Source organism: Passer domesticus, chromosome 13 (assembly GCF_036417665.1).
Source record: "Passer domesticus isolate bPasDom1 chromosome 13, bPasDom1.hap1, whole genome shotgun sequence".
In the NCBI taxonomy this organism is placed as follows: Eukaryota; Metazoa; Chordata; class Aves; order Passeriformes; family Passeridae; genus Passer; species Passer domesticus.
The window spans coordinates 6,119,106-6,146,600 of NC_087486.1; the positions used below are offsets into that span (position 1 = coordinate 6,119,106).

A 27,495-nucleotide genomic window follows, 5' to 3' on the forward strand; every position below is an offset into this window, starting at 1 on the left:
TTGATAAAGCAAATCTAGACCTTTTTTATTTTATTTTTTAAAACAATTTGCCAAAACTGGAATGAGAGATAAATAGAAGGCACAACAATTTTGCTTTTTTTTATACAAATACAAACTAAACATGAAAAAAACTCCCTATTTCAATAAAAAATTTCACAAGTTCAGGAAAAGTGTTTGAAGAGTCAAGTTCTAGACATTTAAAACCTATCCCACAATCCAAAATTTCAAAGTGGTAAAACAGTAGTTCGAATTCCTTGCTGTGATCATGTATCAAAAGGAAAAGAGATTCTACGGATACCCATTATTCCACTTTTACAGCGCCACAGAGAAAGGTGAAAGTCAATTTTTCAAGTGGCAATGTCTCCAGACCGGAGGATGTTCGTATGACCCTCAAAGAAACACCAAGAGTTTTGCTTTTCTGCCCTTGGAATACTTGCCAAGAACTATGTTTTCATACAGGCTCTTGAACGCATGCACGTGAAATATTATTCCGCTGACTGCACCCAAATTCATTAGAAAGAGGGGAAGAAAAAAAAATGAAAGAAAAAAAGAAAGACATTCCTTTAGGAAAAACCACTGGTACCAAAAAAACAAAAAATCAGTCCGTAAGTTTGAGGTGAAGAAGAAAATTCAGTTCTTTTCTTTTTAAAATCCACTTTTCCTAAAACGTTGTTCCACAAAGCTGGAATCTGGGACAAGGACTAGAAAAAAATAAATCACAGAACCATAACACAAACAAAAAGGGGCCAAAATAGTATCAAACGTAGCAGTCTATAACAGGCTAGGGCCACATTCCAAGATACCCAAGGCTGAAATTCACAAATCTGCAGGAAAAAGGGTTTGCGCCACCATGTCAACATCCGCGACGAATTCACTGGCGTTGCCCGATCCCCCTTCCAGCTCCAAATCCTGGCTTCTGGGACATTCCTCCACGTGGAGGCCCTCGAATCCCACCTCCCAGCCCCCCACGAGTGCCTCCAGGTCCACGGGGTCTGTTATCTCTGCGGTCACCCTCCCTGGCAGCTCGTGTTTTCTTCTCCTCCACGTTCAGGCGCACCTCTCCCCTGAACATGATGGGCTGCAACAGAAGCACAGAAGGTGCTGTCATTAATAGGTCACCAAGAACTCTTCAAGGTCAAGAAGATTCCTGCAACTTTGTCTCATATCTTCCTCTCCATGCGAGACTGAAGGATCTTAGGATTACTTAGTAAACAATGGCAATAGCCAAACCATGCATCCAGTCTTGGGGCTTTACTGGAAAAACTAAAGATGTAAGAAGTGACCCTTGAAAAGCCATCTCAGACTTAACACTGAGCATTCTGATGTTTTTTAGAAAAGCTCCCTGCATGGCTCTGAGGGTGCATGCAGAGTCCCTGCCTAGCACAGCAGGCAGGCATGGACACACATTCTGCATTAGCAATCACTGCTGACAGGCTGAGCAGGTACCTCCTGCCTTTGTTAGCAAAATTCTTTTCAGTGTGCACACCAATACAGCTTCTTCCTTTCAGCCTCTGACAAACAAGATTCTACTTGTCCATAGAATTAGACTCTCTGCCTTGTCCTCCTGAAAGCTTCCTGTGTTCAGCAATCTCCCACTAGAAAAAGGCTCTGTAATGAGCTGCTACAAGCTACTTCAATGACAAAGACTGGACAAATCTTGGTAATAGGAGGGAAAAACATCACATCTACTTTAATATGCTCAAAAAAAAAAAATCTGAAGGGACCCAGTACATTCTCTTTCCGTTAAGCTGAAAAACACTGTTGTCAACAGACCAAAAACCACTGACTAGAAATTTATTTACCCTGTTGCTAAGGATCTTCTGAACAGGCTCAGGATCATCAAACACCACAAACCCAAAATTAGGGAGCTTTCCACCACTGTTGATGCGGAGTTCAACAACATTGCCATAGCCTGCAAGAGAAAAGCCAAGTTCTTGGGTCATACATTAGAATGCTCTGTTGACCACGCCCATGGCTGCAACCCCCAACCCCTCAGAGAACAGCAAAGAAATCAACTTACTTTGGAAGAAGTCTTTAAGTTCAGATTTATCCACATCGTGGGGAAGGTTCCCAACGAACAGCTGATGACTGTCTGGGTATCTCACAATCCGCCTGGTTTCCACATCGCCTTGTTCACCCTCGCGAACTTGAAGAGAAAAGCAAAACTGATTTTAGAAAAGTCAGTCACCACAACAAACAGAAAAACAAGCCGTGGTCAGAATTATCACCATTAGAAAGAATCAATTCACACTGTCTATCCATTCACATATAAAGAAAGGATAGCATTCTACACTAGCAAGTGTGTTATGATTTGCTTTTTATCACCTGGCTGAGGCCAAGCTTGAATTTTTACTTGAGTAAAAATTGTTTGCTTACTGACAAAAATAATGATATTTCAAAAGCTTTAATTATCACATTGCTTCCCCAAAACCTTTAAGAAAACAGCTTCTTTGCAGCTTCTCTTACTTGGCCTAGGACCCCGCTGTGGTGGGATGCTCGTTCGCTGCTCCCTCACTCGCTGATCCCGCTGAGGTCTCTGAGGGGGGGTCTGAGATTCAGGCTTTGCCTCAGGGCGGGGCTGCATCAATTCAAAAAGGAGTGAACAGCTGAGAGTCAGACACACATACCAGCAGGTTCAGCTTTTAAGACCTCATTGTCAAGTTGGTAATAAAAAAATACAGGAAAAGGTGATAAGTTTTTTCCATCTGTGACTAAAACACCTGTTAGCCCATGTTGGCTTATACACTATAAAAGCAAGCAGCATTCCCATGAACATTCCGTTTTCCTCCATGAGAAACAATTAATTCTCAAACCAAAACCCAAGTAACATGTTCATAAAGTCTACTAAGAATCACAGAATTCTCAAGTCTTTGGGGCCTGGGAAGTTAAATCAGAAGCAAGTAGGTTTCACTCTCTTTTCCCCCTGTCAGCCAGTTTAGCACTTAAACTTCTCCAGGTGCTGGATTCCTACCTGGGAGACTGGTACTTTCACAACATGAGGTGGTATTCCTGAAACTGGGACAGCCCCACTGGGAGGAAGGTTCTTGCTGGTTACTGATGCCCAGGAAAATGTCTTAAAAAAAAAAAAAAAAAAGAATGATAATAACATAACTACATCTCCTTCTGAAATATGTTACTGATAGGACAGGTAACAGACACAGGATACCAGGAACAAATTTTCACTTATACTTGACAATCAGGAGCCAGCCAATAGCAGTTTCCCCACAATTTCCTAAAAATTATTTAAATTTAAAAGACTCAGTGTAATGACAATGGAGTCACACTTCTACTCAAGTCCTGAATTCCAGAGTTGAAATGGGACACAGCAGTGGCCCAATACCAAGTACCACATCAAGGTTAACCAAAATATTTCATTCCTGAGTCTTAATCTGTCCACTTTTACCTTCCTTAACACTGAGAAGTGATAAAAACCTCCAGGTGAAAATAAAGCTGTGTAATAGACAGGAGAGCCACACCAATGTAACCACATCAGAGAAAAGAGATCCATTGTCATTACCCTGGAGTCCTCTTGCACTGCAGGAGCTGGATCAGCAGGAGCTGGAGAAGGACTCTTTTCCACAGCCTCTTCTGGAGCAGATTCCTCTAATACTGGCTCAGACTTTTCTTCCTGCACCTCTGGTTCAGGCTCCTGCTCAGGTTCTGCCTCTGGCTCAGGCTCTGCCTCTGCAGCTGTCTCTTCCAGGCGTTCCTCAATGTCATTGCTATTATACAGCAGCACAAAAAGCAGGAGAAAGAGGTGGTATTGTATTTATTCTATTACTGGTGATAAGCAGTGCTACTTATGCAATACAGAAATCAGGCACATGACATCTGAGAGGAAGAACAAGGCCAAGTAAGGCCACATTGCACAAGGATGCAAATTTTGCATTGGTATGCTAAAAAGCAGCAAAAAAAAAAAGTCCAGAGTCTTCATGTTCAGTCTAACAGCATTTTAGTTTCAGCTGATCAATAAACAGAAATGTTTTGACTGTCAGAAGAAAACTATTAATAGCAATAAATGCATGTGACCTGTTCTACAAGCAGCCTGTCTTACACAGCACCTCACTTCATCTATAAATATATTATTACCTGACAGCCTGCTCGTAATAAGCACCACTATCATCAGGAACAGCCTCAGGTGTCTGCTGTCTTTCCTCAGGTTCCTCCCCTTCCTCCTCTGATTCTAAATAAGGTTGGGAAAGAAAAAAAAACAAACACACATCTTTAGTAAGAGGCTGAAACACAAGGCACCTGTCACAAAACACAGGTGAAGTTTCTGCCAAAGAACACACAGGAAGCACTTTCGAGATGTGACATGAAACAGGCATTTCTTTGTATTTCCACTATCACTCTGGTTACTCAATTTTGACCAAGATTAAAAAACATGTTCCAAATATTTCAGAGAACCAGATTTATAACCTCCAAATCTGACTGCAACTGCCAAAATAAGCTTTACAATTCTTGTAATAGAAACAGATTATGCCAGAAAAATAATCATCTGCATGTCACAGCTCCTTGCTGGACTGTAAAGAATGACAGGCAAGGAAAAAACCTACAAGCACATGAAATTTAACACTGATCTGTCTACTCTAGCAAGAAGATTTCCTTTGATCTGGGAACAGAATGTTGATATAGATCCAGAATCATCCAAAAACTTCTGCTGCTTACCCTCTGGAGGCTCAGTATCAGAGTCCCCAAAAACCTCGTCCTGGTAGCGGAAGATGTCGTTGTGGACATAGAACTTGTTAGCAACAGAGCCCTAAGAGCAAATCAAAGGAAGAACTGCATCAATTACAACAATCCAGTGATGTAAAAATTGAAATACTGTGAAAGCAAGAAAGGTTTGAACAAATCACCCTTCCCACAAGATTAATCCAAATTTGCCTCTTTTAAGAAATTAATGTTATTTGGGGCAGGTAAACAAGCAAGAAACTCCTAACAAGTCAAGTATGGATTGAACAAAGGGAAAAAAAGTTGAAGTGCTTTTAATTCCAACAGCTCACACCAAAGAATTGTGATTGACAACTTCCTGGTGTCTGAAGTATCAATTTTTATCTCCAAGTCATATTGTAAATTAGAGCGATCTTGCAACACTCCTTTTTCACTATCATTTTCAATTCTGTGATCTGTTTTGTTAAATAAGTCTATTTAAAAATGCCACTTTAAATGCTAAATCAGCACTTTATGAACAATAAAATCTGGAACCCACATTTTCAAAGTGACAGGAAGCATTCCCCTCTCTACCATGTCTTTTTCAGTGAGAAGACCAGTTGCTTGGATAGCAAATTGAAGAGAACATAATTTTAATATGCTTAAGAAAAAAAATGTGTTGCACTAACCTAGGAGTCCAAAGTCAGGATATTTATAACTGATTTCAATATCCAAGGTCAATGCACAATCAGAGAAGTAGTGTAATTCCCAAAGGAATTTTCAGAACCTAACTGCTGAATTTTGTGGCAAGTTATCATCCCAGTCTAACCCCTGAGACTGCAGCCCTGAGGCAGACAGAGCTCCCCAGTGGTGCCTGCTCCCCTGGCAGCCCAGCACACCCACCTCAGGAGCCAGCACGAAGGTCTGCATGAACCTGCGCACGGGCTGCATGTTGTTGGAGAGCTCCCCCATCACCTGCACCACCACGCCATCGTTGAGGGTGGCGTGGGCGTCCACGTGGCGGATCTTCGTGTGGCAGTCCTTGAAGTTTAGTGACAGCACCTTCTTGTGGATGTCCTAGGAAAGAATGGTACATGTGGGTTATGCTGCAGAAGCCATTTCTGCCAAGTAAGCAGAGAAAGCAAAATCAAAAACTGGTTTAAGATACATTCTCTAACTCTGGAGAGAGAGCTTGGCAGGATGCTTGTTAAGTTTGCTTTGCAGCAATTTTACATTATAAACTTTTTATAAAGGAAGCACATTTTGCCTATTGCTGTCTACAGTCGTGAGGGTTTTTTCCCCCCTCCCCCTTTTTTTCTTTTACAGAAAGCACTTGAACAGTGTGGGGGTGAATCACAGCTGGATACATTTCTCAACTATAAAGGTGACAAAAGAGAAGGAAAGAACAGTTTTTTTTGAAAGTTCTTACAGATTGCCCATAGACTGCGTCAGCTGGTTTTCCATTGGAATCCAAGCCACCGTGGACATAGGAAGAGTTCTTTCCATAAAACCTGTTGGAAAGAAATATTTTAATGCCAAGCTTTGCTGTGTAAGAACACTGAGCCTCTACATCAGAGTGCAGTAAGTTTCCTGTTTGAATCACTAGAATAAAGCCACAAAATCTCATAATCCTGTTGCCAGTCAAGGGATGGGGGGAAAACTAAGTTTTCTCATGTAAGCTGTAGCATTCAGGTGTGTCAGAGACCCAGGCACCAACAACCAAAACCAAAGTCTCGAGCGAGCTCAAGATCCAATCTCATTATCCTCCTTCTGCATGAGGTCCCCAATGCAACACCCTGAACATCTGGGATGCTGAAGGCTCCCCCTCAAGTTCTGATTTCAAGCTCAAGCAAGGAGCAACGGGACTGTTTTGCTCTCCTACAGTAAAAAAAGTATTGCAGGTAAATTTTCCTTTCTGGAACTGAGAGGTTACCAGCTGAAATGCCCCAAGCACCATGGCACTGCACTCTGCCAGCAGATAAAAGACTGGAATGGATTCCATGGCATAGAGTCAACTGTCCTCTGACCCAGGGGGATGAGGTCAGCTGTCCACCTAAGTGGAGTAAGTGAGTACTCTGAGTAAGTGTTCCTGAGACTGGATGGAGGAAGGTTTCAGAAACTTTATCTGGCCACTCAAAATACAACAAAAAGTGTATCTTCATAAACAAGACTAGTTTCAGAAGGATACCTGTCACACCAAACAGGACTGATTTGTTTAGATAATGGATTATAGTCTGCTGCATATCCACAATTTCCTAACTTTCCTTTAAGAAAGAGCTGGTGTGACTCCCAAGAGAGACCAGTAGACAAGCACAGAACTCACTCAATGTTTCACTCCTAGTCAGGGGCATTTTATCAAGCCAAAAACTACAGAAATGCTCACCTAAGTGGTATTTCTCCAACTTCAATTTATATCGATTACAAGCAGAAGTGGCAAGCAGCCTTTCACAGTTAGAACCAGAACTCTGATATTTAAAGAATTCCTGTAATCTTTATTATCTATCTTTTAACCCAGCTGATCAAAACCAAAAGTAAGTGACGCTCAGCATCTTGAATAAATCAGTTTAAGTGACCAAATTCAGCAAGCTAAGACACAGTAATAAGATCATTCACCAATTTTAGTAGAGAAGTTAAGAAATTCACACAGAAAACCAGCTGGAAGCGAAGCAGAGCTTTACCTGTGCAAATAGTCAGGTGCTTGGTTCAGCAGGGTATAGTACTGCCTCACGAATTCCCGCCCGACCAGCAGGGGACTTGGCTTCTCCATCACCATTTCTTTGGTCAACTGAAAACTATGGAAAAAAACAAAAGCTCCATAAACCATGAGCATTTCAAACGGCTGTTCTCATCCTGATTGCATAAGCCACCTAATCACAGCAGACAGCACACACCAGGACTGTTTTACCCCTGTAAGCAGTTTAAGCAATGTGTTTTCAGAGTCATCAGAGTTTTGGTGCCAGGGAGAGGATTCCTGGGTACCAAACCAGAGGTGGGAGAGGCTGCAAGGCCAAGACAGGTCACCTCATAACCTGCCAGTAGTTAAGCATCCCACATACCCTCAGTAAAAAGCAGGTGGAAAGCAAGGAAGGTTCTTCAAGAGGATTTGCTAAGTGGCTAAGACATTTACAGTCAATCCAAATTCTACTTACCTCACTTGACTTCACAATCAGAATTAAAAGTCAGATGTTCTCAGGCAAAGCCTGTGCTACTGTATTAAGGGCATTTTTAGAAGGTCAGAACAAGTCCAATCTATTTTTACCAGCAGCACAGCACTACTTGCTGTGAGTGTCAAGCACTCTGGAGGAATATTAGATTATATCAAAATTATTATGCTACAAACAAACATATACTGCTCTTTCCCTGCTTCCACCAATGTCACCAAGTCACTTCTCACTTAAACTCAGACCACCAGTCAAGTGAATGGCACCACCCATGCCCAGGACAAATCCATCTTCTTCTACCTATGGATATGTAAGTTACAAAAGCAAAGTATCTTCAGAACAAGCCAGCCCAAACCAAAGCACATTCCCACATTTCCTTGTTATTAAATACTCAAACATTGCTCAAACTCATTCAAAATAGTTTTAAACTCAGAGAGATAAACACCAATAGCAGGGCATGTTCTTAGTACCAAACAGAGAACCAGCAGCAGATTTTCTGCTTCACACTCAGTTGTTGTACCAATCAGTACACAATGGAGGCTTTGCAAATAGTACTGCTGCTGAAAGAACTTTTTCCCCACTACTGATCCCCAATCTCCTTCACTACAGAGCCCCTTTCCCAAACACATGGTATTCCAAGCCCATATGCACATTCTCCAGGCATGACATGCAAGTCAAAAGTGACACCATTCAGCTGAGCCCTCTAAAAAGCAATCATCAATTACTCATCTGCTTTTATTTAATACTGATAACCATAAACAGCAGCAAGAAATGGTGCCATCAACGACTGGGGGAAAACCCAGACTGGATCACAGCCACAAGACAGAATGGGGAAAAAGGAAGGCAAACTAAGTAGTCTTTTAGCATAAAATAATCCAGAGGGAGCCCACAAAAGCTCGTGCCAAGCCAGGCATGTCTTAGGACAAGTTTTCTCTAGTCACTATACCCAAGAGCATCCCATATCCCAGGAAAACTGAGTTGCCCACAACTTATCCTTCAAACACAGCAAAAGGGAAACAAAAAGACTGGCTTTCCCACCTGCTTCTACTAAGCCCTGTCCCAGTTCATCCAAGGATCTTAATCGTTTGGCACTCATTGTATTTCATGAATTTCAGAGAACTTGTCCTTTAGACACCAAAAACTGGCAGGAGAGCAGAGCTTCAGAAGACAGAGGTGACCAGGCTGGTGTTAAATTTCAAACACACAACATAAACAGGGCTGCAAAGAAGTCACAACCACACTGCTGGATGGACCAGGAATGCAAAACAACTTTAAGCCTCAAAGAGATGAATGTACTTAAGAAGATGCCATGGAAGCTGGTACTTTGGGTGAAGTGAAGTCCAAATGAGCCTGGCCGATTTCATACATCTCAGACAATGGTCAAACACCCAGCACATGGTAATCAGGGGACAAGGCAATGTTCAGCCACACTGTCAGAACAGCCAGGTAACAGATCTGAGGATGTGGTTGCAGCTGAGCTCCCAGCAGTGGCCAGAATGCACTGCAATCAGCTTTGCTGGAGGAAGGCAGCTAAGACTCAAGCCAGAAGACAGCAGAGCTGTAATTTTGTATACATTGAGGTGTTTTGCTCTGCTTTTAATACCATCACACATTACCATCTTTTTAAGACTAGAATAAATGAGAAATCTTCCCATTCTGTTTTAAAACACACTTTTCTCTAGGTTTCAACACAGCAAGAAAGATCTGGTGAGCTCCAGAAGAGGTGTCCATGAACTCCCTTCTCTTTTAGCAGGATATGTGCCTATCACCACCATACAAAATGTTACCTACATTATAATATGCAGAAAAAATAAGACTAGATATGACCTAGAACTTAAAGAGGGTTTTCAAAATATTTAAAAGCTTTCAGCTGTTAGAGGATTTTCAAGAGTTAACCATGCAGAAAGGAAGAAAAAGTCCACGTCTGGGTCTGGCCTGCAGGAAATGCTCAGATTCTGCAAACCACTTTCATTTCAGGAAGGTTCTACTATTTGTGGTTTTGCAGAAGCCTTTGAACTCAAAGTGTAATGTATTACAGACACAGATGTCCAACACCCAGCACAGTCTGGGATGACAAAAACCTCCTAGAGATGAACTCTTGCCTTCTACTGCATGTTAAATGAGATCCCTATAAAATATTATCAGACAGTAAGAGAACACAGCAAAGGTAAAGTACAGCTAAGGGGTGACTACCACTGCTGACTTCCTCATCCCACTTGGTTTCCTCTTGAGTCCCTGTGAAGCTCTAGAAGGAGCAGGCAGTGGGAGCAGGAATGACAGACAGACATGACCTGCACTTTTACTCCAGCCAGCTTAACTGACAAGGCAGGATTTCTCTGCTCCACAACAGTTAAAGATTTGCTCCTGTGCTGACAGTTCACAGCCAGGGAGCCAGTCCTAGCACACACCAAGATCACCATTTGGAGAATGACAGGAGCTACACTTAATTTCTTGTGAAGATATAGTTTCCCTGGAATTCAAGCTTATTCCTACAGATGTAAATAGGCTGGTTTTCTATTCAGCTCTGATAAAGGATGAATCAGGCTCTTCTGAGAATTATTTTCAAGTGCTTCCTAGAACACCAATGTACAAAGCTTGACATTCTCATATTATGGCAAAATCTTCCTGTAGCACTCAAACTTCACCAGCTGATTCACCAACAGCTCTTTCAGATTTCTGATCTTCAGTGAAAGTCCTCACCTACATTAACCCACAGACACATCATCTTCCATGCTGGTCTCAAGAAATACTAAAAGTGAAGTGGCTTGATTAGGTCTGTCATACTTACATGCTTAAAAATATAAATAAAAGAACTTCCCTCCTGCTAATGGTGAAAAATCTATCAGAGCTAACTTTTAACAGGAAAAGAGGAATTGCTGAGTGCCCAGTTGTTCTCAAGCAGCTCTGAAAAGAAATGGGAAAGACCTTTACATGACCTGATCAGAGGACAACAATCTGTTTTTACTGCTGCTGCACCTGCTGCTACGTTGCCAGTTGCCAGCTGCTCTTGCTCTCCAGCCAGCACAACCTGAATGGTGGAAGCCAAGCATCTCCTCAGAGCATTTGCTCCCTACCACTCACGAGCAATTTACTACTCCACTATTCCCTGATCCAAGAAAAACTGCTAATACTTTATACTACATTTTCATTGCACAGCACATAATAGCACCAAATGTTTGAACTGTCACTATGCTACTCCTGATAAAAGCTTATCCACACATTTCCCTGTCAATTGACATAATGATGAAAGGGTGAAAATTGACAGGAAAAGCCGAAAATCTGATTATTTAAGATTCATTCATAATCACGCATTCATATTATCCCATATGTAAAACAAATTGGATAAGTCAAATTTTAACAAGTACACCATAACAATTCTGCAGCATAACTGAGCCCCTTCCTTAAGCCAAGGACTTAGAGGAAGACAAATACCTCCTTTACAGTGGTTATCACCTGGCTGATGGAAAATTCCACCATCTGTTACAATGCTCCCACTTGGCAGAAAATCAATGTCAGGCACCGAATTTCTGAAATACTCTTATGTAAATTAGAGCCATTTATGTAAATTCTGCATTAGCAAATTCACATTTAGGTCCACAAAACCTATTAGTATATTAGTGTTCAGAAAAATGGACTCAGCACACACATCTAGCATGGGTTATTATTTCCCTACCAAACTGCAACATGGTGAAAGCAAACTAATCACTGCTGTGCCAACTCAATTTGTTTGGGTTTTTTTTTTTAATTTTTGAATCAGACAAGTTTAGTCTGAATGCTGCTTCTAGTGGACTTCCTACACAACAGGAGTGTGTGTTATGCTCATCACAGGATGTTTGGGCTCTCAGGACAACCAGTCCCAAGACCCAGGCAAAAGCCCCTTGGCCTGATGTAACAAGACCAAAACCCAAATTTCACTTCCCAAAGAGTGTGGCAATTTTAAACTTCTTTCTACCAAAAAAAAAAAAAAGTTAGAACTAACAAGAAGACAAATTAAAATTGAGTAATAATCTCAACAGGCTCTGGTGTTTTTAACATTAGCCTTGTTTCTTTGTTCTCTGCCATTTTTAATTACATTTTTTTGACTTGCATTTTAATACAAGGAACCTTCCCAAGAAAACCAAAGTTCCTAGAACACATTCTAGTCCTGAGTGGAATATTACACAGCAGTTCACCCCTTCTCCTTTGGCTACTCAAGTGCTGTAAGGTGACTATCTGAACTCACTCCTTCCACCTCTACAAACTGGTGGAGTCTAGAGGGTGCCAGAACAGCCATTCAGAATGTCAAACTTTTCACATAACCCCACTCCCTCATTTTGGTATCAGTGAATTCCTTAACTTAAAAAGGCTTTTTGGAAATTGAAGAAACAGTAGGAGAAGCTTATACAGAAGAGAGATGTCTGTATCCAAGCACAACACACCACAAATGGGGCAAACAGCAATTTTGCTGGAAATTAAAGATCTGGTCAATAGTTAGTAGGATTGCATAATTAAGTGTCATTTGGGATTTCTCCAAGTTGCTTAGCAACAGGTGAGTATACTCAAAGCCACAAACCATTTATTTAGATGGAATAACCAGCTCTAGAAGCAGTTACTGCTGCTGTTATAGACAAAAAAAAATGAAAGTAGTGGAAGACAATACCAATAGGCCTCTAAGAGGCACGATACAAAGTTTAACAATGAAACAACAAATACAGTTAATTCCAACTCTCCACACATTTTACATGACTGGCATCTGCTCTGCTGCTGACTGAGCAATAAAAGAAAAAAACCTTTGAGTCTGGTACCTGTGTGAACCATGATCCAAAACATTAAAGTGAACAATGGAACACAGCTAAACTTGCAGCCCACGGCAAATTCCAGGGCCCATCTCAGCTAGGGATTTGTATCATCACATCAGCTTGCTCTCAAGCAGAAGAATGAAGTAAATGTGTATTTGAAACACAAAGACTGCAGATACACTCAGATACCCTTATTTTAATACAGCCTCAACTATCCAAGGGGAACAAAGAAACCCAAAACAATCCAGTTGTTGACCTGAGCTTAAATTATAGAGCTGAAAATGCACCTCAAATAAGCAGGGAAATGAAGTCCCAAAACACTAATCTGCTTTAAAAAATAGGTCTCATTACTTGCCTCCCAGTGGATGCAGAGGCAGACAATGTCACTGGGACACTGTCCCAGCAGCACAGCCTGTGTTTCAGACACAAACCACTCCAGCTGCCTACCTGCAACCAGTTCATCTGTTCTGCCTTTTGACAGATTCAGAGGCAAAGTATTCAGCCTGGAAGAAGTTACCCTAAGTCAGCACTATTCCACAGGAGGCAGGATGCTTGGCAGCCACAGTCAATGGAAGCTCAATGATGGGATAAGTTATGCAATAAATAAATATTTAAGAATCAAACTGGGACAAGTTGTGAAGTTACCAGCATTCAATTCTTACTAGGATCTCCAGGAAACATTGAGAGTCTGTAAGATGAATGTATTCACCAGGAACTTCCAGAAGCAGGCACTTCAGAGCAGTGTGAATGAAGTGTCAGACATATCATGCAGACAGAGGAGCCTTTAATAACCTTCCAAACACCTAATAAAATGTGGATCTAGACTGTCAAACTTAGCACAGCTATTTCTCCTTTCACTTGTGACTCATCTCCCTGTATGACCCACACAACCTACAAAGGCAGGCAGTGCCTACATTCATAAGATACTTGAGGTGTTACAGGGAACTAGAACCTAAAAAAATACATCACACAGCAATCACCAGGCAATCAGCTTTCTCTGTGCTTAATTACCCAGATGCAGCAGAAAGGCAGAGCAATACCTGAGCCCCTTCTGAAGTTTGAGACACACTGACAAGGGACTCTCTAGAAAAGCCATGTACCACGCCAACCATGGATAAGAAAAATTAAGTCAGAAGCTTAACTATTTTTAAATTGAATCATCCAATCAAACAAAATTTAAGCACAATAAAAAGTTTTCATCACAAAATTTAAAAATAATTCAGAATTACATTCAGCACTGCCCATGCTAATACCAAAAACCCCTCTGCTTGCCAGTGGCAGATGGGAAGCCTTACTCAGCAGCAATGCACAGCCCTTCAAACACTGGGGGAATACAAATAAACAAAGCAGCAATTGCTGAAGAGCTGTCAGTGTAGAAGTCTGCCTGTTTTTTGCTAACAAACCTAAGTGTGATCTTCAAGTTGATGGATATGATGGAGTCTGCCATTTTTTAGACAAAATTCAGCACTTCTTGCATTTTTCAGCTCTACCAAGCAAGAAAGAGACAAACTGAGGTTTCCAATGCTTTCAGTCAGAATCTAAATTAAAATAGATAATTTTGGAGAAATGTCATTTCCAGGGCATTAAGCTCAAAAGCAGATCAAAAACACAAAGATCACCTGAAGTGTAAGTCAGGGTACTTGAGACCAGCATACCCCTACAATAAGGGATGAACATTGATCTGGGTAAGGAAAATGATACCAAACACTATTCCTGTGGCTAAGAGCACAAAGCTCCACAGACAAACAGCAAATCAGGTCCTGCTTACAAGAAAAAAAAAAATCTAATCCAGAAGAATCTTGAAAACCTACTATTAAAACTAGGTGATACAGTAAGAAATTCTCACCAAGGTGCTTGGGTTTTCTATTCATCCCTCAAAACACCCTGCCTTCCTTGGGTGCTTAGTATGATGTGGGTTTGGGGTTTTTTCCTTCCTTTTTAAAGCTGTTTCACTTGGCTTCCAAGTTTCTACTTGATAGCAATCATCACTCCTGTTCAGCAGTTACCTGCTGTAACATTAAGCTAAGGTGACTTTTCCTGAGCATAACAAACAACACTCACAAAAAGAGAGCTCTGTTACATTTAGCACTACAGAAAATCACATGGCCCTTGTGATCTGACAGAAGTCAAAAAGGAACTCCTCTTCAAAATCTGAGCTCTCTGAAAACTCAAAGCCTTGAGAATTTCCAGAAATATTCCTACATTTTTAATAATACTAAAATCAGATTATCCTAAACAGGCTCTCAAATGTGGGGGAAGGATTTGCCTTTCTGACGGAATTTATTTCAACCTCACTGACCCCTCAGTTAGAAGCAATGTTTTTCTGCAAAATTACATTTTAAACATGCAAATTTCATCCTGAAAGGCAGTAGGATAGTTTTTATTAAAGAAAAAGTAAACAAACCATTCAGCACTAAGTCAGCTTTCTGCCTATTCTGCTCTCCAGACTGCTTCATGATAAAGCAGCTACTTAGACCCTGTGATTTTGCCATTAGAACAGGTTTTGTTTTGACATCCAAGAGCTGCTCCAACATCTCGAAGTTGGCAGCAGGTCCAGTCATCTTCTCTTAGGTCTGCAAATTTTCCATTTGGCTCCAGTGCAGCTTCTTAAAGCAAAAAGCAAAAGTTACTCATCAGTAGTCAGAAGAGGCAGATCAGAGCCCTGAGCTACACCAACAATACAGTGAAATTCAAGCTTAATGCCCCTCAGATTAGAATCACCAAGATTCAGATTCAAAATATTTTCTGCATGCCAAGCAACAGAGAACTGCAAAAAGAATCAACTCTTTCACCTCTACCCTCTTGGGTCACAAAAGATGCTCAAACCTGACGTATCAGCTGCATCCTGGCACTCAGGACTGACCCATCCCAGCACTGTTACATTAAAAACAAAACACAGCCAGGGCAGCAGCAGCCAGGGAACAGCACAGGGCAGATGGGCACCAGCACTTTGCAGTGCAGAGCTGCACGTCTGCCTCAGCAAGGAATCAGGTTCAGCACAGATCACTCCTACATAAGTGACAGCAGCGAGCTCTGAAAGCTGCACTGCAGCAGCCATGTCCTCCTGGAAGAGCTCCAGACTTAATATAGCAAAACTGGCACCTCAAGCCAGCACAACACTCACTGCCTGCAAAGTTTAAGGATTCTTTTACAGTACCTGACGATCAGACTCCAGTTTTTCTTTTTAATTACTCAATGAGGTAGCTTAAGGTTATCAAGTCTACTAGTAGGTACCCCCACGAAATCAAATAATTACTTAAAACTCAGCAGATTTGATATAAACACATGTAAAAAAAAAAAAATCACCCAGTCTTCTAGAGCAAACTTCACTTTTGGTTTGTTCTATGCAGAGCAGACTACAGCCAGCACAGCAACTAGCACCACCCTGCTGAAGTCCTGCTCTGCTTGGATTTCCTCTCTGATTCTTCAGTCATCACCTTGGTCAGGCAAAAAGGCCCAGGTGCTAATACTAAAAACTAGAATAGTGTTTTCTGATTCTAACAGGCCATTTATGCCAAGCTTATGAGTGCTCTCTCATCAGGTCCCACTGTTTTGAACAGAAATACCAAGATGTACTTAAAGCAACATCGCCTTTGGTTTATTTCCCTTTCAGTAAAAAGTGTTGCTCTGTATGTTTGAAAAATAAAGCTCTGAAACAAAGAATCTGCTGTTTCATGAAAGATTCTGTTAAAATGTGGTGTTCAAATTCCATCAGATGTGTTGAACTCCACTGATGCTGTTGTGCCAGCACCAAAGGGAGCAGCAGAGCAGTGCTCCTGCAATCACAGCACCAACAAAACAAATCCTCTGGTGTGCTTTTGTTGTTTCTCAGGCTGCAAATGCAAAGATTTCCAACAGAAATCCTGGTGGGCTTGGCACAAACAGACTAAGTCTTGTCCACCAAGTTTTCAACTTTAATTTTAATTATGCTTCCCTGCCTTCAACTTAAGGAGTCCAAACTTAACACAGCCTAGCAAAAAAAGGGGCAAATTCACCCCAGTCAGGAACTGGGGCCACTCTTTACCTCCTGATGTATGCAAGCCTAAGGTTTTTAAAAATACTTAGATTTATAAAATTATGATATACCTTTGCAAAGGCTGCAACATTCATTGCTCTTTTCCTGACAGGCTTTGTACAATTACACTTCCTAGCAGGTTTCAGGAGTGCCTTTCAGGCAAACCAGTCCCTGCAACACGTGATGCTGTCAAAAAAGGTCGTGAGATCTCCATCATAAAGATAAGGATGTAAGGCTTCAAGCACGTGAACACTTCCAGCCAACCTTCAAATTACCTACATCTACCATCCACTTAAAAAAAAAAAGCTACACTTACAACTTGACATCATTATAAACTGTGACTGAAACATCCCAGGAAAGGTGAGCTCAGTTCACAGGATGAGAAAATGCTACCATTAGCATCATGGAAGTATCACAGAGCCATCTAGCAAAATGGTTTGGCTGATTCTTTACAGACACAGAATAAGAAAAGTGAAAATTTGGTTGAAGGGAAAATATCAATAAAACTCTGAAAAGCAGTTTTTGTCTGTCAACTTCTGCACTTCCCTTTATGACATGAATCTAACAAGCTTTGTTAGCTTAAAAAAAAAAAATCCAACACACCCCTCTCCACGTTTGATTTATGGCATCTGGAAGCATCAGCTTCCAAAGCTTGATAGCAGTGTCCAGATTTCCTAAATCTGTCACTCCTGGCTGTGAGAGCAGGGGCTTGCCAAAAATAGCACACACTGGAAACATGGCGGCTCGCTGCAAATGCTGCTTTCCCCCGCTGGTGGAACAAAAAAATCCTTTTTTTGGTCAAGACTACTTATTATACGCATGCAAGCCTTAACACAGAAGGTCACCAGGTAAGCGCGCTGAGAATGAGGAACGCGGTAGAACATCCAGATCGACGCTGGGAGACACTGGAAGATGAATCCAAACCTTTTCTCTGGGGTTTCTCCAGCACGTACATCTGGGGCCTTACAGGATGCTGGGAAGTCTCATCACGAGCACTACTTCGCATTTAAATCTTGGCTTAATCTCGGATTCAGCCAAGGTCATGCGGTAAACCAGGTTACGATCCACGCTCTCCAGCTCGAATTGTAACTCCCTTCGCCCATAAAGTTGCACCAAGGGAGGCACGGGTCGGGCAGCCAGCACTGCCCCTCAATCCGCAGCTACCCCTCCCGGTGAGCCGGGAACACCTCGGGCTGGGGGTGGGCTCCTCCCCGGCCCCACCTGCCCGAAACAAAACCCAAAAGCAGAGGGCGAAAAAGCCCCCGAGCCTGGAGAGCCGAGAACAAAGCTCGACCCGCACACCTCGCCGCGCACAATGCGGGCCCGCCAGCAGCGATCCCCCGCCGCCCCCCCTGCCCCGCACGGCTCCGCCGGCAGCTCCGAGGCCGCCGCGGCACCGGCAGCTCGGGAGAAGCCTGCGGAGCGCGGGGCAGGCGGGAGGGCGCCACAAAGCGCCGCGGGGACCGGGCGGGATGAGGCGGGCGCCAGCAGCGCCGTCCCGCACGGCGCGCGGCCTACTGAGAGCCGGGGGCGCCCCGGAGCCGGGGCGGTGCGGGCGGCCCGCGGTGCCCCCGGGAAGGCGCGCCCGCGCCGGTGCCTCCCCGCGGCCCCCACCCCCTCACCTGCGGGCAGAGCGCGACGGGAGCGGAGGCGCCGCTTCACCACAGGGCCCGGCGGACGAGAAGCGCCTCACGCAGCGGCGTGCTCTGCCGCCGGCTACATATATCCGGCGCGCAGCCTACCCCAGCGGGCGCGGCCCAGCCACTCAGAGAGCGGCGCTCGCCCTCATTCGGATGCCGGTTGGCTCACAGCCGTGAGGAGGCGGGCGGAGAGCTGAGGGGCAGCTCAGCCAGCCAATCATGCGGCGGCGCTCCGCGGGGCGGTGAGAGTGATTGACACGTGGGCGAACCAATAGGCGGAGGGCGACTGCTGATAGATTTGCGCTTTGGCCAATGGGGCGACGCTCCCCGCGCCAGCAGGCGCGCAAGGCGGCGCGCGCCGGACGCCGCAGTGTGGTTGAGCCGCACTGCAGCGCCCTTGAGAAGGTGCTGGTAAACCCCGTTATAGATGGGGCGGGCCCCGCGGGGCGCGGCGGCCAATGGGAGGGCGCGGTGGGCGCTGACGGACAGGTCCCCGCCGCGGCTCTTAAAGGGGCAGGCGGCCGCCACGCGGGGCGGCGTCCCGCGCTCCGCAGCGCCCCCTGCTGGCGGGAGGGAGGGAGGCGCTAACATGGCGGCGGGCGCCATGTGGGGGCTGAGGGGCACTCAGGGCCCGGCTGAGCGCTGCGGGCTCCCGGCACTGAACGGGCAGTGGCCGCCCGCTTTGGCTCTGTCTCCACAGCTGCTTAGGGCCCAGCTGTCCCACGCACCTGAGGGAAACCCCCAGTGCGGGTGGGCAGGAGCTGCTGCTCACCCCAAGGCGCCTCCATCACACACAGCCCGGCCGCTCACGCCAAGCTGAAGGTGGTGGTCACAGGTGGTCACAGGTGGTCACTGGCAGTCACAGGTGGTCACCGGTGGTCACTGAGCCCTGCCCAGCCCGGGAGGCTCATCCAGCTGCTGCTTTTCCCTCACAGCTTCTGAGCAAAGCAGACTCGGCATCGTCTGCCCCAGAGGAAAGACAATGCAAGCAGGAGCGTTTTCTAACACACCTACAAAGGAGGAGAAGGGCCTGGAAGTTCTCAGATCCTTTTGCTCACCAGAAGGTGCTGGTGCAGGGACCCCGGCGAGCAGCAGGGAATGGGAGCAGGCAGCGAGCCACAGCTAAGCAGCTTCCAGGCAGCCATGGCTTTCCATTTGTTTGTGTCCCATCCCATCCCACACGTATCTGTGACATGAAGCACTCGGAGATAGATTTCACCCTACAAAAATGACTTCCTGCCCACCGCCACATCCCTGGGCGCTGCACAAACCCCTGCCTGGCATGCCTTGCAGCAAGGGATACAGAGGGGATTGGCGTGGGGCCACCCTCGGCATTAATATCCTCCCCCAATACCTCCTGGCTATTTTTAGCCTAAGCCACGCTGCAATCTGCCAGTTCATAAATCAGCACTGCAGACTTTTGCAAAGTTTAACGCGAGCCCAGAGACCCAGCACAACAGCCCGCCCCGAATAAACTCTGCCAGGGGGATCTTGGACATCTCTCCGCAGAGCAATAGCAGGGCAGGGAATTCCCTTTTTATAAAACCATCGGTACAGCAGCAGCACCCTGGGCACCTCAGAAGAAATGCCCTGACCCCCGGGCGGTGTGGCAGAAAAGAAACACGCTGGTTACATTCCCTGCTACAGGCTGGGCCTCTCTTGGGGAAGATGCTGAGAACGTGGTGGGGAAGTGTCACACACACCACAGCTCTGCCCTGAGGGGATGCTCTGTCCCTCTCCAGCTTCCCTGGGAAAGCACCCGAGCTGCTCCCTGGCCCTCCACCTTGACTCAAGTTTTTTAGAAAGGGGCTCATTTTTCTTTCAAAGTACCATACAGCCGGGAAAAAAAACAAAAACCAAACACCAAACAAAGCAGACACATCTTCAGGGACCAGGACCCTTCTTCTCAACTTGCTCTGCATTAGAGACTCCCCCAAACCTCCCGCCCTCAATATCCACTTTACCGGTGCTCTCCCAAGCCAATAAATCTCAAAATCTGAAAAAACGGAGGCGAATGAGCTTTCTTTAGCAGCCCGGCCCCATCCTCATGGCCGTGCCCACCTCCCTCCCGCAGCCATTTGTCCGTGCCGATCCCTGTCCTGGAAGCGAGCAGAGCTCCCCTTTAGGAGCTCCACACGGACCGGCCACCACCCCAACGCTCTCCCCCGCTCCTTCCTTCGGCCTCCGTGGCATCCCCGCCTCCCGAGGCCGCGGCACGGCCCGCCCCTTCCTCCGCCATCGGGGAGCCGGGAGCCGGGAGCGCGGCTCCGCCATGCCGGTGGGTGCGGGCCCGAGGGCGCCTCTGGGGCCGGGGGACGCGGCGGGGCGGCGGGGCGGGGAGGGCTCCCCGACCCTCGGTGCTCCCGCAGGCCCCTGGCTCCCCGAGCCTCGGGGCTCTTTCAGCCTCCGGGGCTCTTTCAGCCCCCCGCGCTCCCCAATCTCCTGAGGGTCCTCCAGCCCCCCGAGTCTCCTCCAGCCTCTGGGGCTCCCCCAAACTTCTCGACTCTCCCAGCCCGAGAGGCTCCCCCAGCCCCCAGGGTTCCTCCAGTCCCCGATGCTCCCCTAGTTCCCCAGGGCTCCCCCAGCCCTCCAAAGCTTCCCCAGGTCCTGCAGCTCCCCCAGACCCCAGGGCTCCCCCAAACCCCAGGGCTCCCCCAAACCTCAAGGCTCCCCCAAACCCCAAGGCTCCCCCAGCTCTCCAAAACTTCTCCAGATCCTGCAGCTCCCCCAAACCCCAAGGCTTCCCCAGCCCCCCAAGGTCCCCCAGATCCTGCAGCTCCCCCAAACCCCAGGGCTCCCCCAGCCCTCCAAGGCTCCCCCAAACCCCAAGGCTTCCCCAGCCCCCCAAGGTCCCCCAGATCCTGCAGCTTCCCCAGCCCCCAAGGCTCCCCCAGCCCCAAACCCCAGACCATCACCCACGCCCACAGCTCAGCCACAGAAGGGCAGCATTGATTGGACTCTCCTTCCCCGCTGCCTGCACACTTCCCCAAAGCACCCAGGGCCTTTGGGAAATAAAACCGAAGAAAATGGCAATTACACTGAAAAAAAAAACTTTATCCCAAGATCCTTCCTGGGTGAAAGACCCCAAGAGGGTTTTAGCTTCACAGTGGCAGGGGGCACAGGGTGGTTATGAATAGAAGGAAATATGGGTTGCGGATAACATGTGCAATAGTTTTACTTTTCTTTTTAAAGGAAAGTAAAAAGCACGTGCAAGAGAAGGAAATCGGGGCCCATCTGGTGCCAAAGGTTGAAGGCAGTGGTTAGTTACAGGCAAACAGTGTTTTGTTGACCCAGTGTTGCTCACAAGTAGGGAAGTTACTGCTGGGGCCCCAGTGGAGTGGAAGGATGAAAAACCAGCACTAATGGTCCTTAAATTTCTGTTTTGCTTTTATTTTTATTATGTTGGGGACCAGAAGCCTTGTAGACACAAGAAAAATAGGGTGGGGAAGCACTGAAAACCTCACAGGCTTAAGTCAGGATGGCGGGTAGCTGGAGGCAGGAGATTTGCTTCTCCTTGTGTCCCCTGGACAGGCTAAGTCCAGCAGAGGCCATGGAGATGGCCATTTGTGCTGGCTCTGGAGGTAGAGCCACAATCTCCAAAAGGCCCTCAGGATTATGCTGTGGGAGACAGCACAAGGAGCACCAAGAGTTCTCAGTTTTGCTGAGCATCCCTTAGTGTGTGTGTATGGACCTTCTGACCTGGGAGGCTTTGAACCTCCCCAAGGAAAAAGGCAAGTGTGGATTTTCATGGTGCATTTCCAGCTGGGCTCTCCCTGACCCCTGGACTGCCCCTTTTCTTTCCAGAAACACGAGTTCTTCGTGGACATGACCTGCGAGGGCTGTTCCAATGCGGTCACCCGTGTCCTGCACAGGCTGGGAGGTGAGTCAGTGCTGGCAGTGCCCTGGGGCCCTCCATCCTGGAGGATAACGCTGTAAAGCTGAAAGTTGGAAACTTCTCCTTGCTCTGCTCTGAGCCTGCCCCTTAGCTGGTAACAAGTCACTGTTGTTTGCACGTCTGTGACCCTTGAGGAGTGTCCAGGGAGGGAGGAGCTGCCATGGCTGCAGGTGGCTCTGAGTCACCAGGGCCTCACCCTGAGCCCTCTGGAAAGGACCCTGGCAGACCCCTGCTCAGGCTGCCAGGGGGAAGGGAGGTGAATGTCCTGCCTGGCCTTGTTTCCAAGGAGCCCTGGGGTGTCTGTGGTGCTTCTCAGATGTGTCATCAGCAGGCACAGGGAAGAGCTGCTGAGCAGAGCCTTTGGTGGTTGTCTGTTTTGCCTATTTTTAATACCACCTGGAAAATTATAAAAATTATAACCCATGTCTTCTGTTTGTTGACATTTCCAGGAGAGAAGGATCTGGCCTGCACTCATCAGTTGTGAGGAGCTGCTCCCCTCCAAGGGAGAACAGCTTCCAGCCACCAAAGCAAAGGCCTTGCCACTTCTACCCCATTACCAGGCTGACAATTCCATTTTCTCTGTGTATGGTTGTCAGCACCTCCATCACTCTTGAACAGGCCAGCCAGTATCAGCCTCAGTGATGATGAGGCATAGCTCTCAAAGCTGATACATACCTACAGGTTTTGTGAAAATACATAACTGGATAGAGAGTGCATGTCCAGTTCCTCTTACTGGGATGAGAGTGGCTCACCTTTATTAAATCCACATGGTAAAATGTCTTTTCCCTTCTTTTACTTCCAGCTGTTTCATGGTACTACCAGTTTAGGCATCTTGTCCTGAGCCTGTCCTAACCCTACTCACACTAAACCAGAGCACAGACTGATCTGGATGGAAATTTTAGTGGTTGGTTTGAACTCAGCTTACTCAGGTTCCTACATGAGTGATTGTGTTGATGCAAGGTGGGGTGAGCAGATTAAAGCAGCTGAGAGACTGGTACCTGATGTGAAGCTAAAGCAGATTTGACTTCCTTCACACCACTGCTGGCAGGACAGCAGGTTGATGTTGTTGGCTGGTGGTGGTATCAGAGTGTGCTGGCAGGAGATAAATGTCCATTTGACTGATGCCCTGGGGAGCACAGCTGTGTGAAGGTGAGCTTCCCCTGTGCTTACACCATTTGGCTGCTTCTAACTCTGCAAAATGTTTTTCCTCATAGGTGTCAACTTTGATATTGACCTGCCCAACAAGAAGGTGTACATTGACTCAGAGCACAACGTTGACACCCTGTTGGAAACCCTCAAGAAGACTGGAAAGAATGCTTCCTACCTCGGGGAGAAGTCTGCACAGTAGCCTTGCCTGGTGTGAGGAGCTAGGTATATACCAGCTGTAGCAGTGTGAAAGAGAGACATCTGAGCTTTTTCCAGCTCTCCCAGTAAAACAGCCATCTTCCTGGAAAGGACAGATTTAAAAAGACCTGCAGGTCCAGCTTCAGCAAACCCCTCCTGTCAGAGAAGCAGCTGAGCACACACAGGGACCCCTTAGCTGTTCTGCACAGCCTGTGTGATCCCAGCCTTGGCTGTAGTGGAGAGGTAGAACACAGCCTCTGTGCCATTCCTGGATGAACCTAGAGTTTGCCAGAGCATTCTGTGCATGAAAACAAATCCCAAACACACTTAACAGCTGGCCAGAGAGAGTGGTGGGCCCCAGCAATAGCAGGGAGGGTGATGGGACACAAAGAGCCCTTTGGGTGTGAGGTGCTGTGGGCTGGCTCTTAGCACAAGGACCTCCAGCAGCTGATTCTCCTGATTAGGCTGTTAATCCTCCACTACACTTAAGGATGGAAAAACAGCAGCTCCCTGGTACTCTTATGGGTGTAAAATGTTGGTTTTCAGAATAGCTCCCAGTACACACATTCCCTGGCCAATGTCTACTCCAGTGAAAACTGATGGCTGCAGCCTGTCAATTTTCCCAGAATTCCAGCATTATGAAGACATGTACAAAATTCTGCTGACTGTAAAATATATTGGCAGACAAGGTTCAATTTCAGTGAAAAGAATAAAGTGGGAGAGGGCTGCCCACTTACTGCATGTGTCATTCTTTAGTGTGCAAAATTATTACATGGCATCTCCTAAAAATTTGTTTCTGTCAGTGCAGCTTTCTGATCCAGTGATTATTTTTAATGGTCTGGTTGGATCATCACAAATACCCAGCACAGATGCACTGAAACCAGTTCATGCTGATTTAATTCCCAGTCAGTAAATTAAATCAGGGATTTATACCAGCAGGAATTAAATTGATACAAGAAAGAGCTGAGCTGATAGTGATGTGTGTGCAATAGATCTGCATTGCTTAATAGGCTGACAACAGATTTCAAAGCTGCAATTTGTATCATTTGAGCAAGCTCTCCATGCTTCTTAGCAATTGTTTAAAATCATAGCTGTAATCAAATAACAGCCCCACTTCAACAGAGGGAGGCTGATCTGAATTGATCAGTGCCTGAAATAGTTCAGTGTATTTTGGTTTCCTAGTATTGACTGCAAGAGCTGTTACAGCTTGCAGGGACTTGTGGACTATGTGTCTGCAGAATTTAACTATTACAGCAAAGTCAGTCTCAAATAAGGGGGATGTGTCACTTTTCCTGGCCCAGTTTTCCCATTTCTTTCCTTATATGACATCAAGGCAGCTGGTGAGTCTGTTCAGCTGGCCAGCGTGGCAGAACATTTCTCTGGATGCCTTTGTTTTCCTGTTGCATTTTAACTGAAGCTCTTTGACATATCCAAGGATCTTAAGACCCAAAACAAAGGAGAGCAGGGGGCTTGAACTGCTCTTGCAAGATCATTTCAGCAGTCAGGCTAAAAATCCACTAAATTTAAATTTTGCACATCACATAGGGAATGTTTTTAGGGGCCCATCTGTAAAAGGAGGGAGGGAAGTTGGAAATCCTTGGCTCTGCTGGATAGATTTCCTTGGCCCTCTTCCTGCTTCACCGGCAGAGGGCATCTCTGTATAACATTATCTGCTCTGGGCCTTGCTGTTCTTTCCCCTTCATTTATTCATTTATTTGTTTACGTATTTATTTTGCAGGAACTCAATCATGACTTCAGCAAAAATTGGCTTAACTGTCTGCATGTGTCCCAGCTTGCTGTGTCATTTGACCTTTGCCAGATGTTGGAAAGCAGAGGGCTGGAGGGAGGAGACAGCTGGCCTTGGGCTCCAGAAGTGGAGAGGTCTGGGGGAGGAGGTTGTGTGGTGTTTCTAGTCCCACAGTAAATCGAGGCACTGCTTTTAACCTTCAGCGCGTGTCTGTGTGTCCTGTGTGTCTTTGTACTGCTTTGAGTGGTTTTCTGTGAAAGAAGCAGCTTTTAGGGATGGAAAGCTCCCCTCTCCATGCAAGTTCTCCCAGGAAATTGCAGCTGTCCTTAGAAGCTGACTGCAACTGCTGCCTGAGGGTCACATCTCAGGAGAACTGTGCTTGAATGTCACTTAGATTCAGGGAATCGGCATCTTGGAAGTTGTTTTTCCATCACAGAACAAACAAACTTTCCATTTGGGATGCAAGTGCTGGGAAGAAGGGACTTCAGCAGCTCCTGTAAGTCAAGAATGAACAAGTGTCCTTTTGAGCTCGATGTGGCCTTGAGGCACAAGTGTGCAAAAGAGAATGCCTGAGCTGATGAGAAACCCAGAAGGGATGGAGGAAGGAGAAGGGTGTGGGCATAGCCAAGGTCTCTAATTTCCTGGCCCAGTGACCAGCTTTCTGGACTGTACTGCTGCTTTCATGTAATTCAGGTTTTCAGCCCAGTGGAGGGATTGCATGTGTGTGTCCCAGTCTGCTGTCTGGTTTCACATGGGGGATGTCTCCCACACTTACCAGTTACACGGGGCTTGTTCTACAAAGAGGAAAAGCAACTAAAATTTGGAGGAAAAAGTTACTCTCTATTTTAGGGATTTTTTTTTTGAAACCAATTTAGATTAGTTTTGACATAATTGCAATTTATTCTTTGTTAGAGTAGTTTACTGCTTCAAAGTCCTTCTTCACCTTTGATCCAAGCATGATTAATTGCTGTAAATGGACTTGCAGGGGGCTGGAGAGGCACTTCAAGGAATGTGTTGCAGACACTTTTTATTACTGTTTAAATTAAGGGAAGCTGAAGGCTACAAGTGTAACATCATTGCTTTATTTTCTTGCCTTAAAGTCTCCCAGTTTGGTAGGAAATTTCCAGAGCAAGACCCAGCACCACAACCTATTTCTGCTTCATGTCCATGCACTCAGATGCCTGGTGTGACCCCTCCAGGGTCCTGGGGAGTGAGTGAATCCCTTTCCCTAGCCTGTCCTTGCTGCCCTGAGCTGGTGTTTGCCAAGCTCAGATATTATTTATTGCTTTCATCCTCCTCCCAGCCTTGGCCAGTGCCCAGCAGAGCCAGTGGCTCAGCTCTGGTGGCTGGGGCAGGACGTGTGCTGGCAGCCTGGCAAGGAGCAGGGTGGCAGAGTGGCCTTGGAGCCAGCAGTCCTGGTGGCACTTGCTGTCTGCCAGGCTGGCAGGGGGCAGGGGCAGTGAGGTGCCCACACAGGACAGCTCCCACTCCATCTTGCTGAAACCAGGCTGCTCGTCCTTGGTGTCTGGGGTGCAGCTTATGCTGCCCACACTGCCCTGGCTGCTCTGCTCCCTCTTACTTGCTCTGCTTTGTGTAAAGCCTGCTTATCTCTGAGGCAGGCAAGGAAAGGTTTCTGCCCACAGCCAGCCAGGAGCTCATGCAGATGCCTGAAGCTCCAGCACCCATCTGCAGGGCTGCAGTCTCCCAGCTCTCCCCTCCATTGTTCAGTGTGGGCAGAGGGCAGACTCTGCTTGGAGCTCTGGCCTGTTGAGTAATGACACCCTGTGACAGTGCTCACTTTGGAGCGTGGGCTGCATTTGGGCTGAGTACAGATGGGATAGGGAAGTTAGGGCAGGATGGTTGAGTCTGAACAGAGCTGCAGGCCTGCAGGGTGGCTGCCTGAGAGGTTTATGGCATAGCTTTGGGAGAAAAAAACAACTTCATAGACTAAAAGAATAAGAGAGTCATTACCTAAGCAGAGTTTCCTTGTTCCACCACTGCCCAACTGCACATCTTCATTTATCATTTTAGCCTGAACTTGACTGCAGCTCATGGATCTCATGGAGAGGGACCCCGACAAGCCCATATGGATAACGTCACCACAATACTTTCCACAGGAAACAATATGCCAGACACTGAGGCTGTGAGGCTGTTTTCAGACAAGGAAATGCTCAGTTTGCAATGCAAACAGGAAAGGGTGGCACTTGGAAAAGGAGCTTTCCTATACCACAGACACCCAGACTGTGCAGGACATCCCAGTGACCT

At 46.2% G+C, this 27,495-nt stretch overlaps 2 protein-coding genes and 1 long non-coding RNA gene across 5 annotated transcripts in view; 1 reads left to right on the top strand and 2 right to left on the bottom strand.

The window, feature by feature from the left end:
- On the bottom strand, positions 1-20,326 carry G3BP1 (G3BP stress granule assembly factor 1). Of its 3 annotated transcripts, none has more exons than XM_064387928.1 (12): positions 20,306-20,326; positions 7,329-7,442; positions 6,080-6,161; positions 5,554-5,727; positions 4,669-4,759; positions 4,090-4,183; positions 3,518-3,722; positions 2,972-3,073; positions 2,467-2,578; positions 2,021-2,146; positions 1,803-1,912; positions 1-1,078 (listed from the first exon to the last, which is right to left on the bottom strand). In XM_064387928.1, exons 1-12 carry the CDS (start codon positions 20,320-20,322, stop codon positions 872-874), a joined length of 1,434 nt encoding a protein of 477 aa, XP_064243998.1. In that variant the 5' UTR covers positions 20,323-20,326; the 3' UTR covers positions 1-871. The 3 variants fall into 3 exon arrangements, with proteins under 3 accessions (XP_064243998.1, XP_064243997.1, XP_064243999.1); XM_064387927.1 differs by having other exon boundaries at positions 1,803-1,933; positions 20,306-20,325; XM_064387929.1 differs by lacking the exon at positions 20,306-20,326 and adding an exon at positions 18,227-18,383 and having other exon boundaries at positions 1,803-1,933.
- ATOX1 (antioxidant 1 copper chaperone) lies at positions 20,277-25,432 on the top strand. Its single transcript, XM_064387931.1, has 4 exons — positions 20,277-20,522; positions 22,049-22,124; positions 23,354-23,510; positions 25,222-25,432. Exons 1-3 carry the CDS (start codon positions 20,292-20,294, stop codon positions 23,485-23,487), a joined length of 441 nt encoding a protein of 146 aa, XP_064244001.1. The 5' UTR covers positions 20,277-20,291; the 3' UTR covers positions 23,488-23,510; positions 25,222-25,432.
- Positions 23,567-27,495, bottom strand: part of LOC135280171 (uncharacterized) — a 51,511-nt gene continuing 47,582 nt past the window's right edge. The window contains exon 4 of the long non-coding RNA XR_010347221.1: positions 23,567-25,724. This is a non-coding gene — a long non-coding RNA (uncharacterized LOC135280171). The remainder of the gene's footprint in view (positions 25,725-27,495) is intronic.